Genomic DNA, 27,312 nt, shown 5'->3' on the forward strand with positions numbered 1-27,312 from the left:
CTACCCAATCATTAGCACGTTAACCAGGTAAGAGTCTTGTGCTACTGATATGCTCAAGTGGCAGAAATGCAACTACCAAAAATCAATAGAATCAATCTGTAAAGTCGCTGTGTGTACGGTACATCAAGCTAGTGCGGTATTGTTCTGTGGAAAAAAGTAAAACAAAGTCAAAATAGGATTCTAGCTACAAATGTGAGCGTTAACAGGGTGTGAAATGTTTATAAACAGCAGAGTATGTGATGGGTTACCTTTACCCTCCGACAGGGTGTCATTGGCGTGGGCTTACAACAAAGTTCTAAGGCTGGCAGAAACGATACTGCCTGGTGTGTGCCGTTATGTAGAGATGCTTACCTCTGGATGGGCTCCAAGTTTCATGACAGGGGGGATGCTGTTTTCTCTACATCACATGTGGCTCATGTCCCCCATTCATGGACCAATGAACTCGGCGAAAGAATCATTCATGTGTGACAGCAGATCAATCGAAAAGAGCAACAGCTACGAGGAGGTTGGCGTTAGGGGCGGTTGTGTGACGTCCTGGGTCCCATCCCTGCTATGTGGCTGATCAGTTTGATATAAGACAAGACAAGCTAAGTAGACACGGGATGCAGCATAGGACAATATGGCAGCAACGTCACCTCTCCTAACACAGAAACACTGAAGCAATTCAAACTGTTATCAATCAATACCTAGTCACGTCTCAATCACAGGCAGATGGCATTTCATTCCGTACGGTTATGCTAATCATTTACCCCTAATTAAAATTCCCTTTGTGGTCTGATGTGTCGGTAATTAATTCTTACAACATGCACAACACACTAAGACTAATCAAGACATGTAACACTTGGCTACTCGCCGAGAAATCCCGCCACCCACAAGATTCCATCGATGTTGTCCCCACCGCACCGACTAGCACCAACTGTCATAGGGCTGGTGACAAATTGACGTATACACACTGCCATGCCATTAACGAAAACAAAATCAGGACAGTATAACAAAAAAATCCATAGCTAAGAGACACTGTGGTCTGATTACAAACTCCGTCCACTTCATCACAGTCACATAGAAAAAGTTCAATATTTACTTTCTTTCCGACTGTAATTAATGGGTATTATCCTCAGTACTAAATATGAGTCAGGACTTGTCAGGGACAGTGTCACAAGCGTTCTATACCAGAGACTAGTCAATACAGACATCCAGCATTATTCCTCCACCACTTCACTTATTGTCGTCAATGTGTATTCGGAGAATCCGATTATTTTCGGAAGGACAATATGAGTTAATTGATTGAGTGTATAAAGCAATGTCGAGAACATGTGGGACTACATTACATCGCATTAAAGCCAACAATACACCTGATTGCTACCATTGACAAACTGTTTAATTTGATATCTGCTTCTTTTTTTTTTGTCTTTCGTCAGCTTTCAACAATTTTTTTTACCACATGAAAAGTTCTATTCAATATGAAAATTAGTACTTGACAAAATCTGAGAATTTTTATGTAACAATTACCTTAGGACAACTCATAACTATTATTAATAATTATATTCTTGATTTATAATCAGCTTCTGGTTAATTAACATATTATTTTTTCATTTTTTTTTATGTTGAAATTTCCAAATGCAATTTAATGCAGCCAGACAGTTACATTTTCTTCATTTGGTAGCGATTATCTTTTAAGGTACTACGGTACTAAGGTACTATGAATGCCAACTGGACAGTGGCAAATTCAAAATGAAGTGCTTTTACATTTGATAACAATTTAATGATAAAATTCCAAGAGATTTTGCATCTATAATGTATAAAAAATTCATTATCATCAAGGATGGAACAGCCATTTCAACAGCCATTTTCTGTGATCACTGGCATAACAATTGTGACGTCATAATAGTAATGACTTCAAAACAGTACCTTTCAGAATCATGCATGACTGCCTGGATAAACTTAAAAATACATTTAATTAACACATTTCGATTTGATTGTTATGTTCAGAAGATGATCTGTGTATGAAGATGATCTGTGTATAAGTATTAGCAATAGGCTAATATATTATGCGCTTCTTCAAGTTATAAATCTTGTTTTCATTCCCATTTTAAAAATCAAAATTAAGGTAGTGGGCCTTTAAGGATGTATTCTTCTGAGGTTTCAGTCCCGTTCAAGTCTTGTTTCGACAAAGATCAAAGAAGTTATGAGATTTTCAAATACAATTTATCAATATCTGTAGCAAGTTGCCTGTTGCAAATTTTGTCTAAGTAGATTTTTTTCATACAAGGATTTTAAGAAATTGCCAATTTGGCGACCATTTTGAAATTGTGTTTTTTTTTCGCTTTGAGTAGAGCCACAGTTTTACCATTTTTTACTTAAATTGTTTTTACTTAAATCATCACTGCGCCAGCATTTTTAGCTGTATCGAGCTAATTTTAGTTGTAAATCTTTACTAGGTTCAGGTAATTTGAGCACTTTTATTTCTTACTCTAAAATTTTGGAAAATCACAAATATTTAAATGGGACAAAAAAGTTAGCACACAGACCCCCCACCAATTTTTCTACCTGCTTTAGAAAGAACAACCCTTTCCCTATTGATATGCAAAATAATGACAAAAGTTTAAAACAAGAAATGTTTCTGCAAACGGTTAAAATCGGCAAAAATGGCTGAAAATGGTGCTTTTTGTACCTTGAAATTAAGGGGTAGGGGTAGCATATGTTGTTGATTTGAGGAAAAATATGAGTCAAATTAATCATTACTGGTATAATTTTAAAGAAGACTACTTGAAAATAAATTATACAAACATTGATTCATACCAAACTCTTCATTAGGAAATTATGGATTAATCTCTCGTGTATATGGTAAAAACAGCAAAATTCCCATAAAATCCAATATTTTGTCAACTAGGTATCTTTGACTTACAACAGCTAAAAAACGAGCACACGGACATATGTTTTTCCTTCCGTTTTCTTTTATGGTATGAACTCCTATATCCTAAAATCTATATGAGAAAAAAGTATGATAAAAGAAAATTTTGACTTCTCAGAGGTGTACATCCTTAAAGGCTGTTTTTTCCCCAAAATACTAAAAGTCAAAAATACTAATGTTAAATTTCTATCATCTAAATAACAGCCTCTTAGCTTTTAATCTTCTGTGATAAAGACTTGCATCAGGACCATTTTATTAATTTGTATGAAATATGTAACTTAAAAAATGCATTTATTTAATTATATATCTTTAAAAACTTAAATCATGCACTTAAAAGAAAGTTTCTATATTTATTGATTATAATATGCTTCCTTATCTTTTAAAATTGAAACGTTCACATACATTTGTATAGTCTATCTCCACTGTCTCTCTTAATAATTCATTGATTGAATGGCTCTTATTATTAATGTTATGTGATCTATGCATGTTTTAAGATAATTATTATTGTTTTATCCTAATGCATTTGATATTTTTTGAGATATTAATCAATAAGTATTAAAAGTAAACATAATCACAGACCTATATTAGATATACCACCTGGGCTGTTCTCCTGTCTACCTTGAACAGGTATCTGTTAATCTCACCTGGGTCTGTTAATTTCACCTGGGCTACCTGTTAATCTGCCATTAAGCACACATCTTCTTTCATCTCAGATGTATAGTATGTGTTATTTGTATTAAGGTGGTAGGTGTCTCACCTATCACATACTTACAAATAACACAACTAAAATATCTTAAATAACACATGTATACTAACACCTAAGATTCTCTATTGATGGATTTGAAGCCACCAGGTATATAATTATGATCTGTCATATATATAACATGCCAATTGTGCCCTAGGGCACATCAGTTACTCCTCCACCTGGTCAGGTAGGCCTTTGAGTTGACACCTACCTATTGATGGGGTATCCCTTACCTGCGTGGTCAGTACATTTTCTCACCTGTTGATAAGGGGCTCCAGCAGTGGGATACTGAGGGCTGGTCTGTAGCTGAATCTTCATCATTTGACCTGGTTGTTGTAAGGTGAGCTAATTAAGTCTGCAATAAAATGCTTTCACTTAATTTTGATAAAACATATAATTATTAATGAAATTAGCACTATAAAAATCAAGGTTTAAGACTGATAAGAAATAATATCAAATAAGACATTCATATGTACTATATTTAATACCATTAAGTCACATTAATATTGACAACATATTCTTAATTATCAAATATGGATTCAATATATTGGCATATTAATAATGTATGTGTATATATATATATATATATATAATCAAAGTAATCAGTTAGAAATAGGAACAATGAATTAATTGGGGTACGGACAAAAGCCCCCCCGGACAAAAGCCCCTTAGGACATAAGCCCCTAGGACAAAAGCCCCTTGGACAAAAGCCCCTCCATACTAATGGAAAAGAGGACAAAAGCCCCTTCATTTTTCAAAAAAATTAAATTCAAAAATATAGTAAAAAAAATTATAAAATATTTATTCTTATATCAGTTTTTTTTCTTCAAATATACATGTAGTTCAAAATAAGACACAAAGTAATAATTTACTGGATTATTGTGATTTTACTAAAAATTTGATAAATTAATTTCCTGATTTATAGAAAAAAAATGTAAAAATTATATTGATGTTAATCTAATTATGACACTATATGATAGAAATATTTTGTAATTAAACATACTTTCTTAATTATCTATATATAATCAATGCAAACATCAAGCTGTTAGCCTGGTAGGTGTGTTATGATAAAGTAAACATTAATGGTTTCTTGTATATATAACATTCTAATGTCTATGTATACATGTTTTTTATTCTTTCTTTGATATCAATAACTCAAAAATTAAAAGAATTCAAATGATCACATCATAATTATGTTTTTTTATTATGTTTGACATTCTTCTCTGATAATACCCAAATGTATCAAATAGCAAATAAATATCTAAAAAAAATAGAAATAAGAAAAAATACATTATTTTATAAAGAAGGGGCTTTTGTCCGGAGGGGCTTTTATCCTAAGGGGCTTTTGTCCGGAGGGGCTTTTGTCCTAGGGGCTTATGTCCGGAGGGGCTTTTGTCCAGGGGGGCTTTTGTCCTACACTCTAATTAATTGCACTGTTACTCCTTCGGTTCTTTTTTCAGAATTACCCACAGGTCATGTGTATAGATTACCACATAAGTTAAAATACTACTTACCCAATATAGCTGTTGACATCAAGTTAGCAGAAATTACCACAACATCGTAAATCTGAAATTGACCAAACGCAGATAATAAAGCATGCAATGAAAGTCATTAATATTGAAAGGGCTGGATAGGACCGTAAGGGTATTATACATAATAACAGTGATACAAGGACCACCAATTTATGGCTGGTTTCTGCAGCCAGTTTTACTTGTGTCAACCGCCAATCTTTGGTAATCAATATGACATTCTTTGGTCTATGTATTTATGAAGCTTTTAGGAATAGACATTTTTAGCATATGAGATTCTTTCACTCCCACATACAACAATCAAATTCTCTGCTTTCATCATTTTGTGAATAATATAGATGCTATTTTATATCTTTTAACATTAGGTACCTGAAATAGGAAGGTATCACTTTTATCTAGTTTTGTATTACAGTATTTATTGTTCCAAAATAATTAATCCATTGACAAAAATATTCTGCAGATGTTAAAATTTTTTGTGCATAAAATGAAATCAAAAACGTTTCTCACTTGATTTCAAGACCATTCAATATCATAGTTAGGCTAGTTATATATATCAATACTACCAGAGTATAATATCCTTTAAAAAAAAATGTTAACTTATGTTTATCACACTTCAAAGTGATGATTTCCTTAAACCTTTATGTAAAATTGTCATTATTTTTTCATCAAGAGGTTAGCTCTTGAATGGTTATGATGTAAAATATTGGGGTAAATGTTATGTTGTGTTAATAAACGAAAATGAATGAGGTTTTAGTTGTGCCAAAACCATACATTCATATTTTTTAACTAAATCAAAACGATAATTCAACCATTCACTAAAACAGTAGGTTACCCAGTGTACTGGCAAAAAGTGACTATTACAAAACGTTTGGTTATCTTAATACCAAAGTTGCAATAACAAACTTTGACAACGACATATGTTAATGTTGGTGTTGGTTTTCTTTTTCATAGAATAAAATATGATAAACATTATCTCATAGAATAAAATATGATAAACATTATCTAATTGTTGTCTCATTTACCAATCTTTTGTCCAAGAACTGTAACTTTTTACACACCACATGCTCCACATATCAGTGTTGAAAGATGGCGCGTATAACTCGCGGTACACTTTTCATTTTCACGACATTATAATTTAAAACTATGAATTTCAAATAAGAGATATCTTAAATTGTAGAGGATCGAAAAAATTGGTAGTTATAAAACTTTGTGTAACGTTAAGCCATTGCTATTTCAATAACCGAACAGATTGAAAATTGTTATTATATTTTGCGACATACACAACTGCCGTAAAGCTAGACGCGGGATTTTGTCAACTTCCGGTGTTTTGCTTCGAAGCGGTTTCAGTAGAGATGCTTTTATTCCAGTATGTTTAGGTAAATTTGGCGTTGTATAATAATATTGACATCACTTCATGGTGTTTAATTATTGTGCACTAGTGGATTGAGGGATTGATGTTTTCTAGATAAAGCAAACAACAAAATTAACACCGAATATGCATTCTCCGTGCAAGTCCTGTCAAGTTTTTGTTGCCTGCAAAACCATGTCAGTTGATGTTATGACTTCCGAAAACATGTGTCGATACTTCGCTTGTCAGTTTATTTGTTTGATATTGTATTTGGAAAAATGAAATTTTTACTTATCTATTTATAATGAAAACCAATCACGGTATGATTTTAGTTTTTATCGTGTTTTCTTCCATTGAAGTTTCAGAGCTCTAAACTGCTAAAGATAGAGGGTATATTGACACTATGAATACATGCACTACTACGATGTATATAGGCCTATCCTTGATAATAATTTAGCAGATCTATAGTCATTAGATTTTAAGTAATTATTTGATATAATTTTAAACAACGCCTATTCATTGAGTATGTGTTTCTTTTTGTACTGCTTATTGCATGCATTTGATCATAAAAAAAGTTTTGTATTGCGATTCTAGCCTTGCTAAATTCTTCCACTATATCTAGAGTAGAACATATATACTTTCACATTTGTAAAAATATGTGACTGTGGCTACAAAATGTATCTCAACTTAATTATCTGTTGTTAGTCGGAAAATTTTTATGTTGTAGGGTCACAATACATAAAACAGCTTTTCAGTTAGGATTAAGGATTAAGCACAAGATATAAATCTAAGATTCTGTTAATAATCCTATTTGAAAGTAAACCTTTCACTGAGGTTTTCCTTATGCATTTTTAAAATGTGTATCTTTTGTAATTACATGTGAATATGACTTGGAATATCATTTTGTGCAACATTGGATTTTATTTTAATTTCTTTTTAAAAGTTTTCCAATTCTACATTTATGGATAGTTTACATTAGTTTATCTGTATGTATAAGTTTGCTGCACTCTTTTAAGTATATAAAACTGTAAGTAATTATATTTGAAGCAGTGGTGCACATAAAGGATTCATTTGAGCTGAAATAAAAGATTAAATAATACGAAAAAAAAAGCTTTTTTCCATATTACAGATATAAATTTCCTTTTCTCATTCACAGGATGGTCCACCTGAAGGTGTAGAATGCAAAATATTTAGTGGAGTCCACCTTAAAACAGTAAAAATGACAAATTCAATGTCAAAAGGTAAACAATGATTTATGACTCAGGGTGTGTATTTATACATAGTACAGTCGAGACTGTCTGAGTGACCCCCTGTATGTAGCGACTCCCTGTCTTATGTGACCTTACTTGAGACCACCCCCCCAACATATTTTGCTATATAATTGGTCTGTTTTCAGGGACTCCCTGTCTTACGTGACAAGCGACCATGTTTTTACAACCCACACATCATTAAAAATCTGTCTTGAGCGACTTTTCATTCGCCTGGGGCCATAATTATGATCGAGAAAGAGGTGTGAACATCGAACTAAACGTTGACTGTTGACTACGATAAGAGTACATTACTGTGTAACCAGTTTTGACGGATCATGAAAGATTGTTTTTTTTCCCCACAAAATTTGGCCTTAAACTATTAGATAGGCTAACAGTTAGACATCATTCAGATATTTCTCCATACTAAACAATGGTAAACAGTGACAATTAATAACAAAACACGTTAAAGAAATTGGCATGTTTTATTTTGCCTACCGTATTATCCTATGGCTTGGTGTGGGTGACTCTCTTCTTGTTTTGTACATGGCATTTATGACCAAACATAATTTCGTTCTTTGATATGAGTAAACAATCATTTACAACTGCCATCCCAAAGTCAAAAACCCTATATTTTCTTCACACATATCTCATAACACCAAAAATTCTTGTAAAAACAAATGCACATGCTTTGGGCTTCTGTAATGGTCGCCATTTGGTAGCAGTGTACAGTAGATTTGTGAAATTCAGCAAAATAAAGCCAAGGTTTTAAAATGTTACCTCTACTGTACAGAAGTAATGTTTTTTAATTTAAACAACATCTGCAATTGTTTTGCAATGGTTGCTTTCGGACAAGTGTGATTTTTTATATTTTTTTTTAAGCCTGAAAAATCATGACTCACAAATATTTTTTTAATTGCAAAAAAATTAGATTTTTAACCCAAAATCACACCCCCTCCAGATAGAATTTTTTTCTTGAACAAAGTTTAAAACCAAACATCAATGTACCGTATGTCTGTTTGTAATTTGTTACTTTGTGATTTTTAATTAAAAAAAAAGTAAGATAATTTTTCATTTTTGTTTTAATTTCTTATTATTATCTTTTATTTATTTAAAAAAAATCAGGTAATTGATATATTTATAATGAAGAATAAATTTACAGGCAATTAAAGACAGATTTTTTGTACATGCAGTGATGTTGCGGATGAACTTGGACTGTCTTAAGTGTCTCCCTGTCTTATGTGACTTTTTTGTAATGGTCCCTTGGAAAGTCACATAAGACAGTTTCGACTGTATACCAATATATACCATTTAACTTTTGACAATTTTAAAATATTGAATTTGGAAAACATGTGAATACTTATTAATTAGACCAGTAATTGATTTTCAGGTAATCCCTATTTGATTATTGTTGAATTATTTAATACTGCTCATTCCATTGACTAACATTTTCTTCTTATATTCATTCAACAGTTAGTTTTGCTGGTATCTAATCATTCAATTATTTTTCAATTATTTTATTTTGATTATAAGATTTTTGCTTCAGGCTCTTAAAAAACAAGTGATTTTATAATGAAGGAATACGTTTACTAATAAATTTTACATTAATACCACAAGATGAACTTGGTGGAAGAAAGTAAAGTGTATAATTCAATACATTTTACAACAATCTATATATACATATAAATATTTATGTGTTATTTATGTTCCAGAGGAGGAGATTGTTCAGCTCCAGGACCTCAATCAACATTTGTGCGATGAGCTGAGACAGTGTCAGGTAAGTGTTAATATCTAATGTAACAGAGGAGGAGAAAAGTAGTGGCCAGACTGGGATTTCAACCGGGGACCTCGGAACACTAGCCAGATTAATGCTCCACCAACTGACCTACCACTAATAATTGACAATACAGATACATAATATGGGTGGTGGGGTGGTGTAGTGGTTAAGCCACTGGCCTTTCACCTAGTCGGCCGGCCGGGATTTGAAAAGGTTAGGGGTCACCTGCCCGATCAGGTGGGTTTTCTCCAGGCACTCAGGTTTCTTCCCACACTAAGACCCCTCGCCAGTTTACAGCTGGGCCATCGAGAGTGATTTGCATAAATTGTATAACTTGTTTGTCAATCGATGAAAAATAAATTAAGTTTATATTTTTAGAAATACAATATGTGTATCATACTTCAAGTCAAATTGTCAATGTGCTATCATTTTACTGTATGATTTAAATGTTGTTTACGAGTAAATACCACATCTATTTGTCATAAGTTTTGACTCTTCAGATTTCTGAGAAATGGTATTTTGACTTCTGACACTGCTTAAAGACAATGCCCAAATGGATGCCCTGTATGAAAAACAATGAAAGTGTAACAAAGATACACAGTTTAATTTAAATCAGGTATTAATGAAGCAAAATCCAATCCACTATTTCCTCTTGGCTTCTGTCTAACTGGTTTAACATCTAATGGAATCAATGGCAGTATATTCGTAAACACAAGATACTGAATAAGATGAGTTGTCAACATGTTATTGTTGTTTATTTACAGGCAGACAAAGATTTTGTCTGGTCATTATGGAAGAAGTTACAAGTGGCTAATCCTGATGTTACCAAGGCAGTGTCACTAGTAGTTCAAAGGTCAGTTTTATTAATATATTTATTATTCTTTGCTGTTGCAATGTTTCTGTTGAATATGACACCTGTCACAATTACCACAGTGGTCGTACTACATTGTGGAGTACAATGTTCCTGGATACCTTTAAAATGAATAACTCTTGAAGCTAGTTATGAAGTATGTAGATCATAGAAAACCTCGGTACTGTAGAAGTGAATGACTTTTGCTTAAGTAAGAGACTGATTTTTTTTTCTTTTTCATTACATAAATACCTGTTATTCATTGCTCATATAATATTATTACATACGTATGATATTAGTATAATATAACCATTATGAGGTCATGACATTGTAATTATCTTGATATCAGCTATTGAAGAACTAGTATGATATGACCATTTTGAGGTTTTGGTATAAAAAATGACTTGATTACGAAGATGGCGAACCAAAATATATCCATTTCCATACGCGTCCTGACTTAAAATTTGTAGCAATTTTAGCTTTTTGTCATCTGGTATGAAGTGACTTATTTTGGCAGACTTTTGCTTATTGTCATATTGCATGCCTCCTCCTGAAACAAACTTAATCAATTTTGTGGAAACCTTTGGCGTATAAACAAAATTGTATTATATGGTTCCAACCCCAAGGGGCCTATGTGAGGCCTGAAATGGACTAACCTTTCCAAATTCTTTTTTCTCAATTCCCAGATAAATAATATCCTTTATAGATTTGAAGGTCTTATATTAAGGACCTTTGAAAAAAACATGTCAGAATTTCATGGTCCTAGCGTCTCTGGTATTCCTTCAGAAAAGTGTTTGGATTACTGTATTTGTAATAGCCACTTACTTTGGGAGATTCTGCAGCCAAACGTTTGATAAACTCCCTTGGGTAATGCTACTTACCAAACTTTTGCTTAACTTTTTGGAAATGCTATTAACAAAAATATTTCTAAACTTACTGAGAATATGTGTGTTACTGTGTTACTATTCAAAGTATTGTCAAAATCTAGTTTGGAGAAATACCACTAGCCAAAGTCTTGCTAAACTTTTTGTAGAGATGCTACTAGCCAAAGTCTTTCTAAACTCTCTGAGGGATATGAAAGTCTTGTTAAACTTTCTTGAGAGATGCTATATTAGACAAAGTCTTACTTAATCTCTGATGGATATGAATGTCTTTTTAAACTGTCTTGGGAGATGCTATATTAGCCAAAGTCTTGTTTAACTTTCTGGGGGAGATATTACTAACCAAAGACTTGCTAAACTCCCTTGAGAGAAGCAACTCCACTGAGAGTTTAGGAATACATTACATGAATTTCTTGTGTGTAAAATGAAGTGAAATTCAGCCATATAGAATTATTATGAAATTTTGTGATGGATACAAGTAGAAGCAAATTTCTAACCAATCCAAATTCAGTGTTTTAATTGATGATTTAGGTATACCATATTATTGTTACAATGCATAAAGTCAGTGTAGACCATTGCATTCTAGGTGCTTTAATGAGTGTCTATTTTATTGATATTTATTAATGAATATCAGAAATGAATTATTGATCATTCGATTTTGGATACTAGGATGTGAATGCAGGTATATCTCTGTTCATTGATAAATATTTATAATGAATTACAACTGCTGTTTTATTGTGTGGTTCATATATTACTACAGTAAATCATGAACTGTATGACAAGCCTATCTTTGTTTGTTGTTAATAGAAGTCTGCACAACATAATTTTAGCTTTATCAAATCAATTAATTAAATCAATCTAAAATATTGTGCAATACATTAAGGACGTAAATAAGTCCCGTACAAGATTAAAACATACTGATATCTATTGGATCACTGTAGTGTCAAGTGGGAGTGGAAGGGGCAATGGATAGTAGTTAAGGTGTTTCAACATATTTGCCAGTAGCCCTCAACTTCTGGGGTACATGTTTGAAACACATATGCATCGGGGCCTTTGTCAGGTAATGACCATAAGTTGATTTTTCTCTACCTATCTTCCTTTGCACCTGAACCTGGTAATCCTTAAATGACCCTTGTTGTTATTAAGAAACCAAATGAAAATAAACCACACAAAACCAAATGTTAGAGATTGTAGAGAGGTAGAGGTGTCCAGACATTCTATTGGTAGTGTTCCACCTCATTGTTGCGTTGACAACACCCTTTTGGTTCAGTTGCTAGGTAGTTATTGTTTAAACAACCCTGGTTATTCAAATGAAAACAAAAACACACTTTATCTTTTCATTTTTAGCCCACCATCATCAGACATCCGTCTGTAAATAGTTCTGGTTACTGCTATTTCTCAGAAATAGTATTTCTGTAGGATCATATTAGTTGTGCATTTTGCACTTTGGGACCAATCAGTCAACAAGATTGGCTGCGACAGGCAGCCATCTTGGATTTTGATCGTTGAAGATAGTTACCGCTATTTCTCAGAAAGTATTGAAGGGATCTGTCTCAAATTTCATATGTATGTTTTTCTAGTACCATAGTTGTGCATATTGCGTTTTGGGATGATTAGTCAACAAGATGGTTGATAGGCCGCCATCTTGGATTTTGATAGTTGAAATTTGTTACCACTATTTCTCAGAAAGTACTGAAGGGATCTTCTTCAAATTTCATATGTAGATTTTAGTTGAAGCTTGAAAGGCATAGATATTAACCCACTTTCAATTATCAGGCATAATCATTCTTTGGTGGGCACCAAGATCCCTCTTGGAACTCTTACTGTATGTCTACAATATAAACAAATTAAATAATGTGTTGAGGAGCTTTAAAAGGCAAGTAACACAGGTCACTATGGAATCTCTTTCTTTTCCGCATGTACAGTATCATTATATTTATAGATGCTGTAATAAAAAGCATTACACAGATCCAGGATGCCTATTTCAATATAACTTATTTACCAACTAGCTGATGTCTTTCACATTTTCACATGTTGTAATACAGGTCTATGGTACCTCTTATTTTCTACATGCTGAAATGCAGGACCAATGCACCTTTTATTTTTTCTGCTGGTAAATTATGGATCCAATGACCTTTTGAAAAATTTACTTTTCTGCTTGTTAAAATATAGGTTCAAGGTACCTTTTACTTTTCTGTTTGCTGAAATACATGCCCATTATGCCTTTTGCATTTCTGCTTTTTAAGATACAGGTCCAATGTAGCTTTTACATTTCTGCTTGTTAAAATACAGGTCCAATGTACCTTTTACATTTCTGCTTGTTAAAATACAATTTCAATGTACCTTTTACTTTCCTGTCTGCTGAAATACAGGCCCATTGTGCCTTTTAGTTTTTTGACATGGGCAGCGACTGTACATCAGATTATGTTGATACTGAAGATGTGGATTGCTGGGGTGACGTGATCGACACAGTGTTACAACAACAATTGTCTTTGTGTGACCTTTGTCTTCTGCCGATCCATACCAGTGTCTTTATGGCATGGATGATGCTGTATCAATTATACAGGGGCCTTGCAGGGGAGGTTTGCATTTTTCATAACTAATTGGGCAAGCCTACACAGGACATACAAGTCAGTCGTCTTTGTGGGGGTAATCAGCCAGCTATGAGTAGTTAGGGAATAGGGCACCATTTGATGTGTTCTATCACACCAGTCCAATTCAACCATCCTATATCTATCAGCATTAATTATTGAGCAATAAATAATAAAAAAAATGTGAAGTCTTACTTCTCTTGGCAAATGACTTTTTCACAGATCTAAGTCTAATGTTATCAGTCTTATTATAGGACTTCCAGGACAGTATTAAAGAGTTTGATGAAATTAGGCGGACCCTTCATTGCATTGTTACTGTGCATGTAATTGTTGCTTTTGAAGACAGAAGATGACACAGTCATTACTCCTGTGTTACAATGTAGAAAGTACAGTAATTGGAACTATGTGGTGTTGTGAGGTCTTGCAGACCGCTGGAATAAAGGGACTTCTGAAGTCTTACCATCAAGTTTTGTCTACAAAGTTTGTCAATGTTTAGACTCTGTGATCTGTCCAGTGCAGGCTAAATAAAATTAACGGTATGTTTCATGTAAATCTAGATTTTCAACCTCAAATCTGGATGCCTATTCAGTTTTAACATTTGTGTGTAATAAATGATCATTCTTGGTGGGATGTTCCACTGCCCTGGTTTATAATAATGTATTCGTAGAATGTACTTGATCAGTTGCTGATACCATTTTGTTATAGAAAAAAAATCTCACATAGGAACTTACAACTTCTTCTATTTGTTGACGGAAGCAGATTTGATATTTTGTTTGGTCTTAGCTCTGGCTTTGTCCCTCTGATATAACCCCAGATTGGTAATGAAGTCCAGCACACACACCCTTCTCTCTGTTAGAACTTCCCAGACAGTAAAGCAATTTGGAACAGTTGCACTGCCTTTTCACATGCCAAATGTATTTATGTTTTTATTTCGGTTCATTATGATGTATCTCTTCGTCCTTGTTTACATATACTGTCAGATGTGCTGTATAACAAGGGTATGAGAATTGATCGGAATTTGTGACAGCCACGATAACAAGTAGTGTAATCTTAAAAGTTAATCACCCTCACCAACATTTTAATTATCCGGTAATTTGAAGAACAAAAAAAGTTCATGTTACATTTTCTTTCTGCATTAGTAAAAGAGCCCCAAAGATGATACAAGGCCACCCAAACAATGGCATATTGATACAAAGGGATATGTTAATTGATATAGTAATTATACAATTTTACAATGATGATTGAAAAATCATTAAAAAAAATAATTCAGAAAGCATATTTCACTGTTTTTAATATTGTATTTGTGACCTGTATTTCATCATTATGAAATTAATGTGACATTAATCATATATATAATTTGGAAGCTTTATCCATTGAAAGGATCAATCTTTTACATATTGGTCCAATATTGGCAAGATACAATGTCTTATAATTACATGGTCCAACATTAAAAAGAATTCATCCAACATCGAAATAAAACAATATTTTATAATATGTCCTACAATAAAATGATGTTTTATTAATGGTTTAACATTGAAAAGATACAATGTTATATAATTGGCTTAACAAAGAAATGATACAATCTTTTATAAGTTATGTACAATGTTTATAATTTGTCAAACTTTGAAATGCTACAATGTTTAATAATTGTGAAATGATACAATGTTTAATAATTGTGAAATGATATTATGTTTAATAATTGTTCAACATTGAAATGATACAATGTTTGATAATTGTGAAATGATACATTGTTAATAATTGTGAAATGATACAATGTTTATAATTGTGAAATGGTATTTGTTTAATAATTGGTTCAACATTGAAATGATACAATGTTTGATAATTGTGAAATGATACAATGTTTATAATTGTGAAATGATACAATGTTTATAATTGTGAAATGGTATTATGTTTAATAATTTGTTCAACATTGAAATGATACAATGTTAATAATTGGTCAAACATTGAAATGATACAATGTTTAAAAATTGGTCAAACTTTGAAATGATACAATGTTTAATAATTGTGAAATGATATACAGTGGAACTTGGTTGATACGAACTCGGATAATTCGAAAACCCGGCTTAATACGAAGTACTTTGCCGGTCCCGGCCGAATTCCCTCTTTATCTTTGTTTAGATAACTCGGATAATTCGAATTTGGAAAACTCGAAGAACTCGGATAATACAAAGTACATTTTGGGTCCGAATGACAAAAATAATACATAAAACGTTCTTATAACTCGAAATGAGATATTTTGGACAATGAGATCGCCGAAAATGCCGATTTCTGTTTTCATAAATCTGCCGTAGAACGGTATTTCAAAATATATATCTCGGTTTTGTTGTCATAATTTTGCAACTACCATCGGCGAATTTGACATATCTCTTGTTCACATCGTTTTACGACATGAAACTAGTCTATATAGTACCAAGTAAAGAGATCGTCAGTAGACACGAGAACTCGCTTAATTCGAACGCTCGAGATAACTCGAAGTTTTATCTCGATCCCTTCGAGTTCGTATTAACCGAGTTCCACTGTAATGTTTAATAATTGGTTCAACATTGAAATGATACACTGTTTAATAATTGGTTCAACATTGAAATGATACACTGTTTAAAAATTGGTTCAACATTGAAATGATACACTGTTTAAAAATTGCGAAATGATACAATGTTTAATAATTGGTTCAACATTGAAATGATACAATGTTTAAAAATTGCGAAATGATACAATGTTTAATAATTGGTTCAACATTGAAATGATACAATGTTTAAAAATTGCGAAATGATACAATGTTTAATAATTGGTCCAACATTGGAAAGATATAGTGCTTGATTGTTGGCACACTATTGAGATAAATAATGTTTGTTATATTGGTGCAACATTAAAAAGGATACATTGTTTCATAATGGTGCAACATTGGGGAAAGATGTAATAAATTAAAACACAAAGTTTTTTAATGGTGCATCATTGAAATTGTACTAATTTAACATTGAAAATAATTACATTGTTAATATTTGTTTTTCATTTTCAAACAATGAAATATTGAATTGATATACATTATGTAGTTCACCATGGAAATGAAATTGAATCCTTCACACACGATACATTGTTTAAATTTGTAGTCTTAGCTTTGTCCTGGTGATCTTTATCATGTGTGCACTGTACCAAATATTTTCAGGATACACATCTACTTTTAATGAATGGGACTTATGAAAGTTAATAGTTCTTCACTGTTACGTAATGAACTACACATGTTCCATGGTGAATCTTTCAAAGTCTAGATTGACATTCTGAAACAAATCGTGGATTATATTTATAATTCTACTCTCATTCAGTTTTCTTTGCTGCTTAATACACACGGGCACATTAATTAAGAGAGCCTGACATTCTTTATGTATTCAAATTAAGGAAGCAAACTAAGGCCTGAGTAATGAAATACTTCCTTCTGAGAGACATAGAAGAGGATTGACTATGTCATTAAACACATTTGAAACAGATTCAACCAAATTTTTTCGTTAACTTTGTAGGGAGAAGGAAAAGTCGGAAAATAAGGACAGGAAGGTTCTAGAGATACTACAGATGAAAGATGAGAAGATTGAAGAATTACAAACACTTGTGTCTGCCCGAACCAAGGAACTTAGCGAAATTGCCGTGCGGTATGTGATGTATCTTGAGTCTCACTGTGATTTGTAGACACATGCTAAATTTAATTGAAACAAGGATAATTGGCGCAGTTGCATGTGTTAAATAAAAAGTGATAATTTCACACTGATGAAGAAAAAACCTGTAAAGTTGTCATTAATTAGATTTATGTGTGGATATTGAGAGATGAAAACAACAAGAGAAATAACTATAGTGTTATTATATCCGAGACATGAGGAACGTTTTTGATGTCTATCCCTGATATTACTTTTGGGTCTTCCTCAGTTTTATCCTTAGATCAAGTTTTCCTTTTCTTTATTTATAAGCCCATATTTTTGTCTTCTCTCATTGATAGTATAAAAAGTCTGATCCATTTTCTTTTCATCATGAAGTGAAATATTTTGTTGATTTAAGCTACAATTTGTGTTATTGTGATGTAAATTGTGAGATTTTCCTCCCATTGTTGTGGTGATGAGTTACAGTGATTGTACTTAAGGGGGTATGCACCTTCATGTTTTGAGTTACTTCTCTATTACGATTTCCTGTGATCGGTGCCTTTGATAGCATGCAATGAATGAATTATATTGTCTCCTTCCTCTTCCTGTTCCTGTTAGTGTAACAATGAGTAGTACAATTGTCTTCACATTACATCTACACATGTAAACATTTAGGTAATAGGGCCAACATGTGTGTCACCATGGTAACCAATTTATAGACAAAACATTAAGCCACTTCCTGTTGCCTCCTTGGATACCATGTAAATCAATTAAGTCAAACTTATCTGTTGCATATTGCAGTGTTTTTAGATAAAACTTATTCATCTTTTTCATGTCTATCCAATATTGACATAATATTTAATTGATTATTTTATCATGCTTCCTTACAAATGTTTTGAGATATTTGTAAAATAGGCGTAATCTATTGCTGAATTTACGAATAAAATGTTTTTAATTAAATACAGTATAACTTGTCAAACTGGTCCTTGTGTAATCCAGATCCCTGTCTTCTCCATTGTAGTTGTAAGACATATCCTTATGTGAGACTGGTGATTTTGTCAGTACAACAAGCAATACAAATATTTACAGCTCTTCTTATACAGCAGCTGTACCTCTATCATTTTTAGGGCCATTACTTGTTGTGATTTTTTTTATTCATGATCATATAATTAATCATTATACTCTTTATAGGCGTATGGATAACCAAGACAATTTCGGCAAGCTTCAGACAGAAATGGACTGTCTTCGGGATCGGAACTCACACCTGGAAATGCAGGTATGTAGAAGATAAAATTTCTTCTGAATATTACATTTCTTGTGTGTCCGAGTGGTCTAGATAACGTTGAGATATTGAGATTTCAGTTTGAATGATTGATGTGAACTTGTTTCTTTACATAGCTTCACTTTTTGAAAATTTGTTTATTTAACATACAATAATGTTGAATTTATAAACTTATTTTCTGTTTTGAGTTTTATGTGTGTTATATAGCTTTTCTGATTGGCTGATTTTAATGACACTTTCCCTGCTTGTTTGACTATGTGCTTCTGTGATGGCAGGATGTATATAGACAAACTTGTACTGTAAATCAGGGAGTTAAAAATGGAAAGATTGGGTAGCCAGGGAATACATATTTTAGTATGTGTGTATAGAGTAATCTAAACTCTATCATACAATCTATAAAATTCTCTGTTATGTGGGAGAAAAGCTTGGTTTCCTGATGAAAATGCTACCGTACAAGTGACTTGTATATATAACAAAAGGACAAAAAGACATCAAACGATGGAACATCCAATTGGTGTGAAGTATATAAATTTAAGGAGAAAAAGTTGAAATGGAATGAAATTAAATTTGTTACATGTACAAGGAAATATACAGGATAAAGTGTACCCCATGGCAGCTCTTTGTGTACAGCTAATATTCAGTTTGTGATAAACTGGTAGAAACGCCATATAAAAAGGGATCATTTCTCGCAAGTTTCTAAATGACAACTAGCAAACGTGTCCCCTAAAGGGCCATAACTCCACAAACAATTAACTTTGAAAAACAAATGATCGTCAGTCTCGTCATGAAACTATCACAGAGAAGGAAGACCAACCTGTTGAGTGAAACCCCTCCTTGCCACTTAAAGGAATATTAAAGAAAAATGGTATGTTAAGAAAGTGGTCCCAAATTGAATTTCCTCAGCCAGTGTATGATGGGTAATTAAATCCCCCTAGAGTTGTGTTTGTCGACGTGTTGCAGTGTATTAATCCGGCAATGTAAACCTTGTGCAATAGGTCATAAAACGGGAGAACATTGTCCAATAAATCTTGAGGAATCAAATCATTAGACCTGTCAAAAAACCAATTTGTCAGCGATATTTAGTCAGGACCAGGAGTACCTAGAAGTCTCTTCCTTAAGATCACTAGCTGAGTTGGTATTGGTCATGTGGTGAAGTTTTAATTGGACAGACACAGTATAACTGAATTATGTATATTGTTCTGAAAACTGTCATTATAATTTTAGAACCACTGTCATGTTTATCATTTTGTACATGAAGCCAACTCTATATATGTTTTTTTATTGAATGTCATGTCTGTTATCAGGTGCTTTCTTCTGTTCTCATGCAATTCTTCAGAACCCTGTTTGCATGTATAGCTTTGATTATGTCCATACCAAGGCCAGTTATCTCTAACAGTGAGACAGTCTGCATTTAATTTCTTCAAGTAGACACTAGAGGAGTTTTTATTTTTTTTCCCTGAAAACAGTACAATAGAAGAATGCCTTTGTCACTTGACCTAACCGTATTTTTTCAATTCCCTCTTCAGTGTACACAATGTCATGCATCATCCAGTTTTTGTCCTATTATCACGTCTTGTGTATATCTGTAGTAGGTGTAATACATAGATATCAGTAGATTGCCAGATTTACTTCCCCTTAGGGTTGATAGTGTGTGAAATATGGTAGATAATTTAATTTTTCTCCAGTTTCTTTGTCATGTGAAGTATATGTTCCAGTAATCTGCATCGGGAGCTTAATTATTGAACATCACTCGGTGTGATCTAGCTCTATTCCACACTCAAGTGCTTCACCAATTGACTGCCTCGTCACTTGTCAGTACGTATCAATACTTCTCCTCCCTGTCCCTTTTTTCACGACTTGTCATCCCTGCTGTCAGTTTGTTTACGGTCCCAGTACATCATCTTGTATGCAGGTGTACTGCATGATTGTCATGCAGCTGTAACTATAAACACAAGAGCACTATCACAAAGTACAAGATAGGTTGGTACAGGGAATTGATAGTCACTCAAGGATATACACATCTGTAACACTGTTCCTGCTATTGTAACGCAGCAATAGCACTAATGATATTTTGACTTTTGATATGTTGGTTTCAATTCTTTACTTGGATAAGGGCTGTAGTGTCTGAGTGGTCCTTACATCACAAGTTCTCCACCTCTTGGTCACAAGTTCAAATCCCATGTGGGGCAGTTGCCAGGTACTGACCACTGGTCTGTGGTTTTTCTGCGGGAACTTCGGTTTTTCCTCCACCATCAAACCTGGCATGTCCTTTAATAACTCTGGTTGTTGATAGAACGTTAAGCTATAAGCAAATCTCACACTTTATTTAAATTACCAATCTTATATATTGTTTTCTTTTTCTATAGACCAGATTCTTTTTATAATTCTTGTTTTTTGTATTAACACCAGTAATTGACCTCTGTAGTTGTTGAAGTTTTGGCATAATGATAGAAATTCAACCCTTGTGCTACAGTTCTGTATCCCCATGTAATTTTATCTAAATAATGATTTACTTGAACTTGGTGATACAAAACAATTGATTTTGTGTAGCTTATTATCTTGATTGTGATGCAACCTCTTGATTTCAAGTTGGTCTTCAGTTACCAAGACCATGAATTGATCTCGGTCCTTAAAGTTCCTGATCAAAACTAAATGTAACTGCACCTATCTGAATCATGATGAACATGTCGAAGTATACACCAAATCATAGTGATATATATTCCTTGATATAAAATCTTGCTGCACTGTATTTGAAGAAATATTCCTTGATCTAGTTTAAACCTTGAACATCTATGATTATATTTTCAAACTCAATATCATAATGTATTTCTTGTTGATTGTTGTATATTTTGATTTGGTTGGTACTCCTTGGATTATCAGTTGAGTGTAGCCTACAAGATCTACTGTGTTCCTAACCCTGGCCTTGTGATGCCCAAGTCTAGGGCTGATTGACAAACCACATGCCACTGATAATATTAGAAGTACTGGTCACTAGGCATGACTTACCTGCCTATGGGAGATAATTGGTATGTTAGTTGTTGTTAGGGAAAGGGGGGGGGGGTTGTGATATTGGATGGAAGTGGGAAATCTAGCGACAGTGAAAAAGGAACAAAGAACTAGAATATATGTATGTAGACATACAAATTCAGGAGGAGGAAAATGAGAGTGGGGGAGGGGGGTGAGTAGATAACCAGCGGTAGAAATCAAGGTCAGGACAAAGAAACAGGACAATGTTAAGGTAGACAAATCAATGTGAGTAAACAGATCGGGCAAAACTCGTTTCACCTAGGTACATGCATCACATCATGCACACAACGCTTGTCAAGAAAGAGAAAGAAGCATGAGGGAAAGTGAGAGGGAGAGAAAATTTGAAAGTGGTGGGTTATCATGTTGAAATATTGTGTTGTGCCCCTTATACTATCAATTCATTGACACTTCCATACTCTACATGATGGGTATTCATAGCATCTTGTCTAAAGGAAAATAAAGAGAGCTGAAAAATGAAATAAAATGGCTAGATGTACATATTTCTCAAATTTGTTAAAAATTTGAAATCTAAAATGTTAAATTAAAACATTTGCTGTGAAGCTGGTTCAACCAAGCATTAAGGACATGTATTAAAGCTTTCACACTGTATTTCCTCATGTTTTGAGGACAAAAACTGTTGTCAATACCAACAAAATAGCAAAAAAAGCAATCTATCAAGACTGGAGTAATTGGAAATGTGTGTTAATAATTATCATGCTGTCCTTAATAGTATTTCTAATTGTGATGTGAATTCCTTATCATGTTAAGTCTCTAGCTTGTACTACAGTTACAGCAGCACTGTCTCCCTTATTTCTCAAAACTTTCAAGGTCTTTGTAATTAAATTGACCCACATCTTGTGTAAATTCTCCTTTTGTTAAAAGCAGTGTTGAGTTGTATGATTTTGACCTAGAAGATAGATTAAGTTGATAAAAAAATGTTGTCGTTAGAAATGACAAATACGTTTTTTTAATCTATAACTACGTAATTGACTGGACAGCTTCAAGGCTGAAGTGTATCCAACAACTTTATATTTGACATTAGCAGAATACACATTGCGATTAATTTACAAAGCTTCCAGGCTAAGTTAGTAATGGTGTTTTCTTGTCTCTCCCATATATAGCAATATCTCTACCCTGCTTGTGGTGAAGGGGATTAACAGCCTTTTGTTGATCATATAGTTACTGTATTGATGATTAATTACATGAGGATTTTGTGATCTACTACTATTAATACTACCCTGGTAATGCGAGTATTTGTCAATGTCTTACATTAATAAGCTAATATTCCTTTTATTCTACTTATATTTTTTCTAGTTCATTCACAGATGTTTCATTCCATGGAAGTTGATATGATCGTGAATATATTGAAATCTAATCCAACATGAGTATATATGTGAAAAATGGTCAACACTGCTTTATCATTCTTACAAATATTTATAGAAATTAAAAATGAAAATTAATATATATTTCCCTGATGTTGACAGACTTCAATTAGTCTGTTTCAGCTGTAATCAAACCAATAAATCCTTTTGTTATCTTATAAGTGACAAAATTCTTTATTTATCTGTTAAAGGTTAAACACCAGGAAAATGTTTCGGCTAGGATTGAATTCAGTCAATTTGTACGTATCGTCCATGGTTGTTAAGAGGTTAAGTTCTCCACCTCTAAGTCATTAAGGGGCCGCAGTGGCAGAGTGGTTAAGATGTACCGACATATAACCACATGCCCTCCACCTCTGGGTTGCGAGTTCGAATCCTATGTGGGGCAGTTGTCAGGTACTGACCGCTGGTCGGTGGTTTTTCTCCGGGTACTCCGGCTTTCCTCCACCAACAAACCTGACACGTCCTTAAATGACCCTGGCTGTTAATAGGACGTTAAACTAATCAAACCTCTAAGTCATGAGTTCGAAACCCATGTAAGGCAATTGTCAGGTACTGACCGCAGGTCGATAGTTTTTTCTCTAGGTACTTCAGTTTTCCTCCATTAACTAAACTTGTGAATAGAACATCCTTAAGTGACACTAAATCAAGCAAACTGAATAAAAAATGTCTTCAAATTTTTATGTCAGTGTTAATTATGATACATATGAATTATAGATATGTGATGGTGACATGTTTTTGTAATTGGCATGAACGCATATACTATGATGATAAAATGTACTATAATAAAAGTTCAAAAATATTTTTCTTTGTATCAATTGTTTTAGTAATTGCAAAATTAAGTCATAAATATGGTGACAACAAAAAATATGAGATAAGAAATTAAAAAAAATAAAACTGAAGCATATGATAGACCATAGTTGATGTTTTTAAAAAGGAGTGATTCTAGCTCAGAAAATATATAAAATCCTACATATCACCAGAATTTACTGTCGTCTATAAATAAGTACAGTAGACTAGTTGTTTAGGAAGTTAATGTGTCGTGTTAAAGAAAATATAGCTCTATCCTCTTACTGATACCAATTAATGTCACACAGACTACCAGCCACATTTATACTCCGCCCCAGGGAGGACATGTTGGAAGAGGTTTTTGAAAAGCAGAACAAGACTGTTACATAAATGTGATTAGAAGTTTGGTGCCAGTATTATCGTATCAAGATCTAGAGACAAGCCCAGAAGCCTAGGGAGTGGGAACACATTTGTACTTATGTCCTTGCCTGCTGAGGCAAGATGAGGTACTGGTTGTGACAAGATAGCTGTCACACACTTGGGTTTCATCTCCAGCAGGACGGCCCCAGGTGTAGATCTGCCAGGCACCACGACCTGATGCTTCCCGACCCGGGCCATATTTGTCTTGGTGACCGACCAAGTTTCAGTGGTGTCAGTGTTGGAGAAGTACGTGATAAAGTTCCTCAGCTTGTCTTTCAACATCAGCATGGGCACTGTCGTCTCATGACTAGATGTGTGTCCCGCTTCTGAAAAATGTCAGAGGCAATTAGCTCAGTTCTCAGCAGAAAAATGACAGAAATGTTGATAATAGGCAATAGGGAGACAGTAATCAAGAAATAACGACACAAACATCGTTTTACCTTGGTACACACATCACGTCATGTACACAAACGTGCACTGGGCTTCTCTATCCCCTGCTCTCTGTAATGCACACAGCGTTTTGCATTCTCCAAGGGTGTTTGCAAGGGCATCAAGATCAAACAAAACGACAAACAGACGGAATAGGAGACATATGTCAGTCATTCTTGTCCCATCAACCATCGCAGTGAGGCATACCAACACGATCCCACACGGTTCCTGCTGGGATCTCACAGCTAGCCTTGACCAAACCCACACATGCCCAAAGTTCTGACTTCCTGCTGAGGTGCTGCCTGTCTCCTCAGAAATGTCATTGCTATGCAGTAAACCCAGTTAATACAGTGTAGTGATATTTCAAACCTCATCCTCTAATTATCTACTCTTGTTCTGTAGATTTGTCATCTACATTCATCAAGGAACGCAGCATCTTATGTATCAGGCTGGGCGCCTTCCTAATTGTTATGGTTTGGGAGTGTAGTTTGTTGATACCTCAGTGTTTCTTTACTTCAGATATTTTTAAAATCGTAGTTAAGGGTTACTTTTGTAGAATACAATTCTGTTCTAGTTCAAAGACACTGATGAACACTGAAGACAGATTTTCTATTACTATGGTGAAAATCATAGAATTTCTTCAAAGTTTGTTTTCAAATTTTTCAGATTTTATGCCATGTACTATACATATTTGTTATCTTTTAAAGACTTGACTACTGATGTCTCCTTGACATCCATTATCATTAAAACGTTGACTGTTGATGTCACCTTGACACCTGTCCTCCTTATAATCTTTCTTCATATGACCTTCACTGTTGGTGTCTCCTTGGCATCTCTCCTTATTGATGTCACCTTGACACCTGTCCTCCTTATAATCTTTCTTCATATGACCTTCACTGTTGGTGTCTCCTTGGCATCTCTCCTTATATGACCTTCACTGTTGGTGTCTTCATGGCATCTCTGTTTATATTACCTTCACTGTTGGTGTCTCCTTGGCATTTCTCCTGATATGACCTTCAATGTTGGTGTCTCCTTGGCATCTCTCCTGATATGACCTTCTCTGTTGGTGTCTCCTTGGCTTCTCTCTTCATATGACCTTCACTGTTGGTGTCTCCTTGGCATCTCTCCTAATATGACCTTCACTGTTGGTGTCTCTTTTAAATCTCTTCTCATATGATGTTTACTGTTGGTGTCCCCTTTAAATCTCTCCTATTATGACCCTCACTGTTGATGTCACCTTGAAATCTCTTTTCATATGGCCTTCATTGTTGTTGTCTTCTTGGAATTTCTCCTTATGTGACCTTCACTGTTGCTGTCTCTGTGGAATTTCTCTTCATTTGACCTTCACTGTTGTTGTCTCTGTGAAATTTCTCCTTATATGACCTTCACTGTTGATGTCTCCTTGGAATATTTCCTCTAATGACCTTCACTGTTGTTGTCTCCTTGGAATTTCTCCTCATATGACCTTTACTGTACAGTATATCTTAACATTTCTCAAAGGATTTAGTCTTTTAAATCCAAAATCAAAGGAAATACAATTTGTTGAGCAAAATATAATTTGTTTAGCAATAATGTTTGATTTAGCTATGGTGGACCAGAAAAGATAAGCAGACTTGTGCCCCTTTTATGATTTCCCTGCACGTCTCTGAGGCCTGGCTTACCATTAGCTATATTGCCCTATACAAGTTAGGGTAATGTTGTGGAAGGGACCTTGGCCCATAATTTAGTGCAAGGCTACTGTGCTGTTGTGTCCCTATTTGATTAGGTTTCAGGACCTTCCCTAGTGACGTTATTGTAAACAGGAAAATATATGCGTAACAGTGTTTACATAAGAGACTGTCAGTATTGTCATTTTAGTGAACTTTACTTCATGCAGATGATGATATAAGCCTGGACCGCAGGAGCGTGAATCAAGAAGCTAAATTATTTCTGTGAATTGACACCGGAAACGTGTCCCAGGGTGAAGGTGCGATTACAAATTTGTATTCAATTGAACAAATTCAGATGCCTTTTATTACCCAACTTCATAATTTTATTGAAGCGAAATGTTTATTTGTTCTTCGGCTTGCATGTTGATTGGGAGTTGGATTTTAAATCTGCCACATTCTATTGTGCCACTCCAATCAGATATCTTCATTATGGGCTCCCCTGGGCCCGGTGTCTATAAGAAAATGAACCAATTGATGGTGACACAACGAGAAAACGTGGCCATTTTCATCATGTGTAAGAAGGCCATTTGTCCCCATCATTGCATCTATATGACTCATGGAGGACCAAGTTTTTTCCTCCATTCCATCTGAGTTTGTCCTTTTATCTGCCACATGACAATGCCGAAACTATTCCAGGCTACGACTCCTGAGGGAGGGGCATGTGCATGCCAACAGGAAGTAGATGGGCTCTAGTGTGTATTAGCTACGGGACGTGGCGTGTATTTCGCTCGGTAAACGGTCCAAGATCTACGGT

At 34.1% G+C, this 27,312-nt stretch overlaps 1 protein-coding gene and 1 long non-coding RNA gene across 6 annotated transcripts in view; one reads left to right on the forward strand and one right to left on the reverse strand.

The window, feature by feature from the left end:
* Positions 1 to 6,480: 6,480 nt before the first annotated feature.
* LOC138333472 (centlein-like) overlaps positions 6,481 to 27,312 on the forward strand; it is a 71,907-nt gene continuing 51,075 nt past the window's right edge. For 3 of the 5 annotated variants that reach the window (XM_069281871.1, XM_069281875.1, XM_069281874.1), the window contains exons 1-6: positions 6,481 to 6,561; positions 7,690 to 7,774; positions 9,493 to 9,557; positions 10,322 to 10,410; positions 17,413 to 17,541; positions 18,715 to 18,799. In XM_069281871.1, the coding sequence (XP_069137972.1) occupies positions 7,753 to 7,774; positions 9,493 to 9,557; positions 10,322 to 10,410; positions 17,413 to 17,541; positions 18,715 to 18,799 (390 nt within the window). In that variant the 5' untranslated portion in view covers positions 6,481 to 6,561; positions 7,690 to 7,752. Of the gene's footprint in view, positions 6,562 to 6,716; positions 6,778 to 7,689; positions 7,775 to 9,492; positions 9,558 to 10,321; positions 10,411 to 17,412; positions 17,542 to 18,714; positions 18,800 to 27,312 lie in introns of those variants that run through there. The other 2 variants (XM_069281873.1, XM_069281872.1) reach the window with 2 other exon arrangements.
* LOC138332774 (uncharacterized) lies at positions 22,877 to 25,479 on the reverse strand. Its single transcript, XR_011209869.1, has 3 exons — positions 24,861 to 25,479; positions 23,722 to 24,746; positions 22,877 to 23,494 (listed from the first exon to the last, which is right to left on the reverse strand). It is a non-coding gene; the product is annotated as an uncharacterized lncRNA (long non-coding RNA).

The sequence above is a fragment of the Argopecten irradians genome, chromosome 10 (assembly GCF_041381155.1).
Source record: "Argopecten irradians isolate NY chromosome 10, Ai_NY, whole genome shotgun sequence".
NCBI lineage: Eukaryota > Metazoa > Mollusca > Bivalvia > Pectinida > Pectinidae > Argopecten > Argopecten irradians.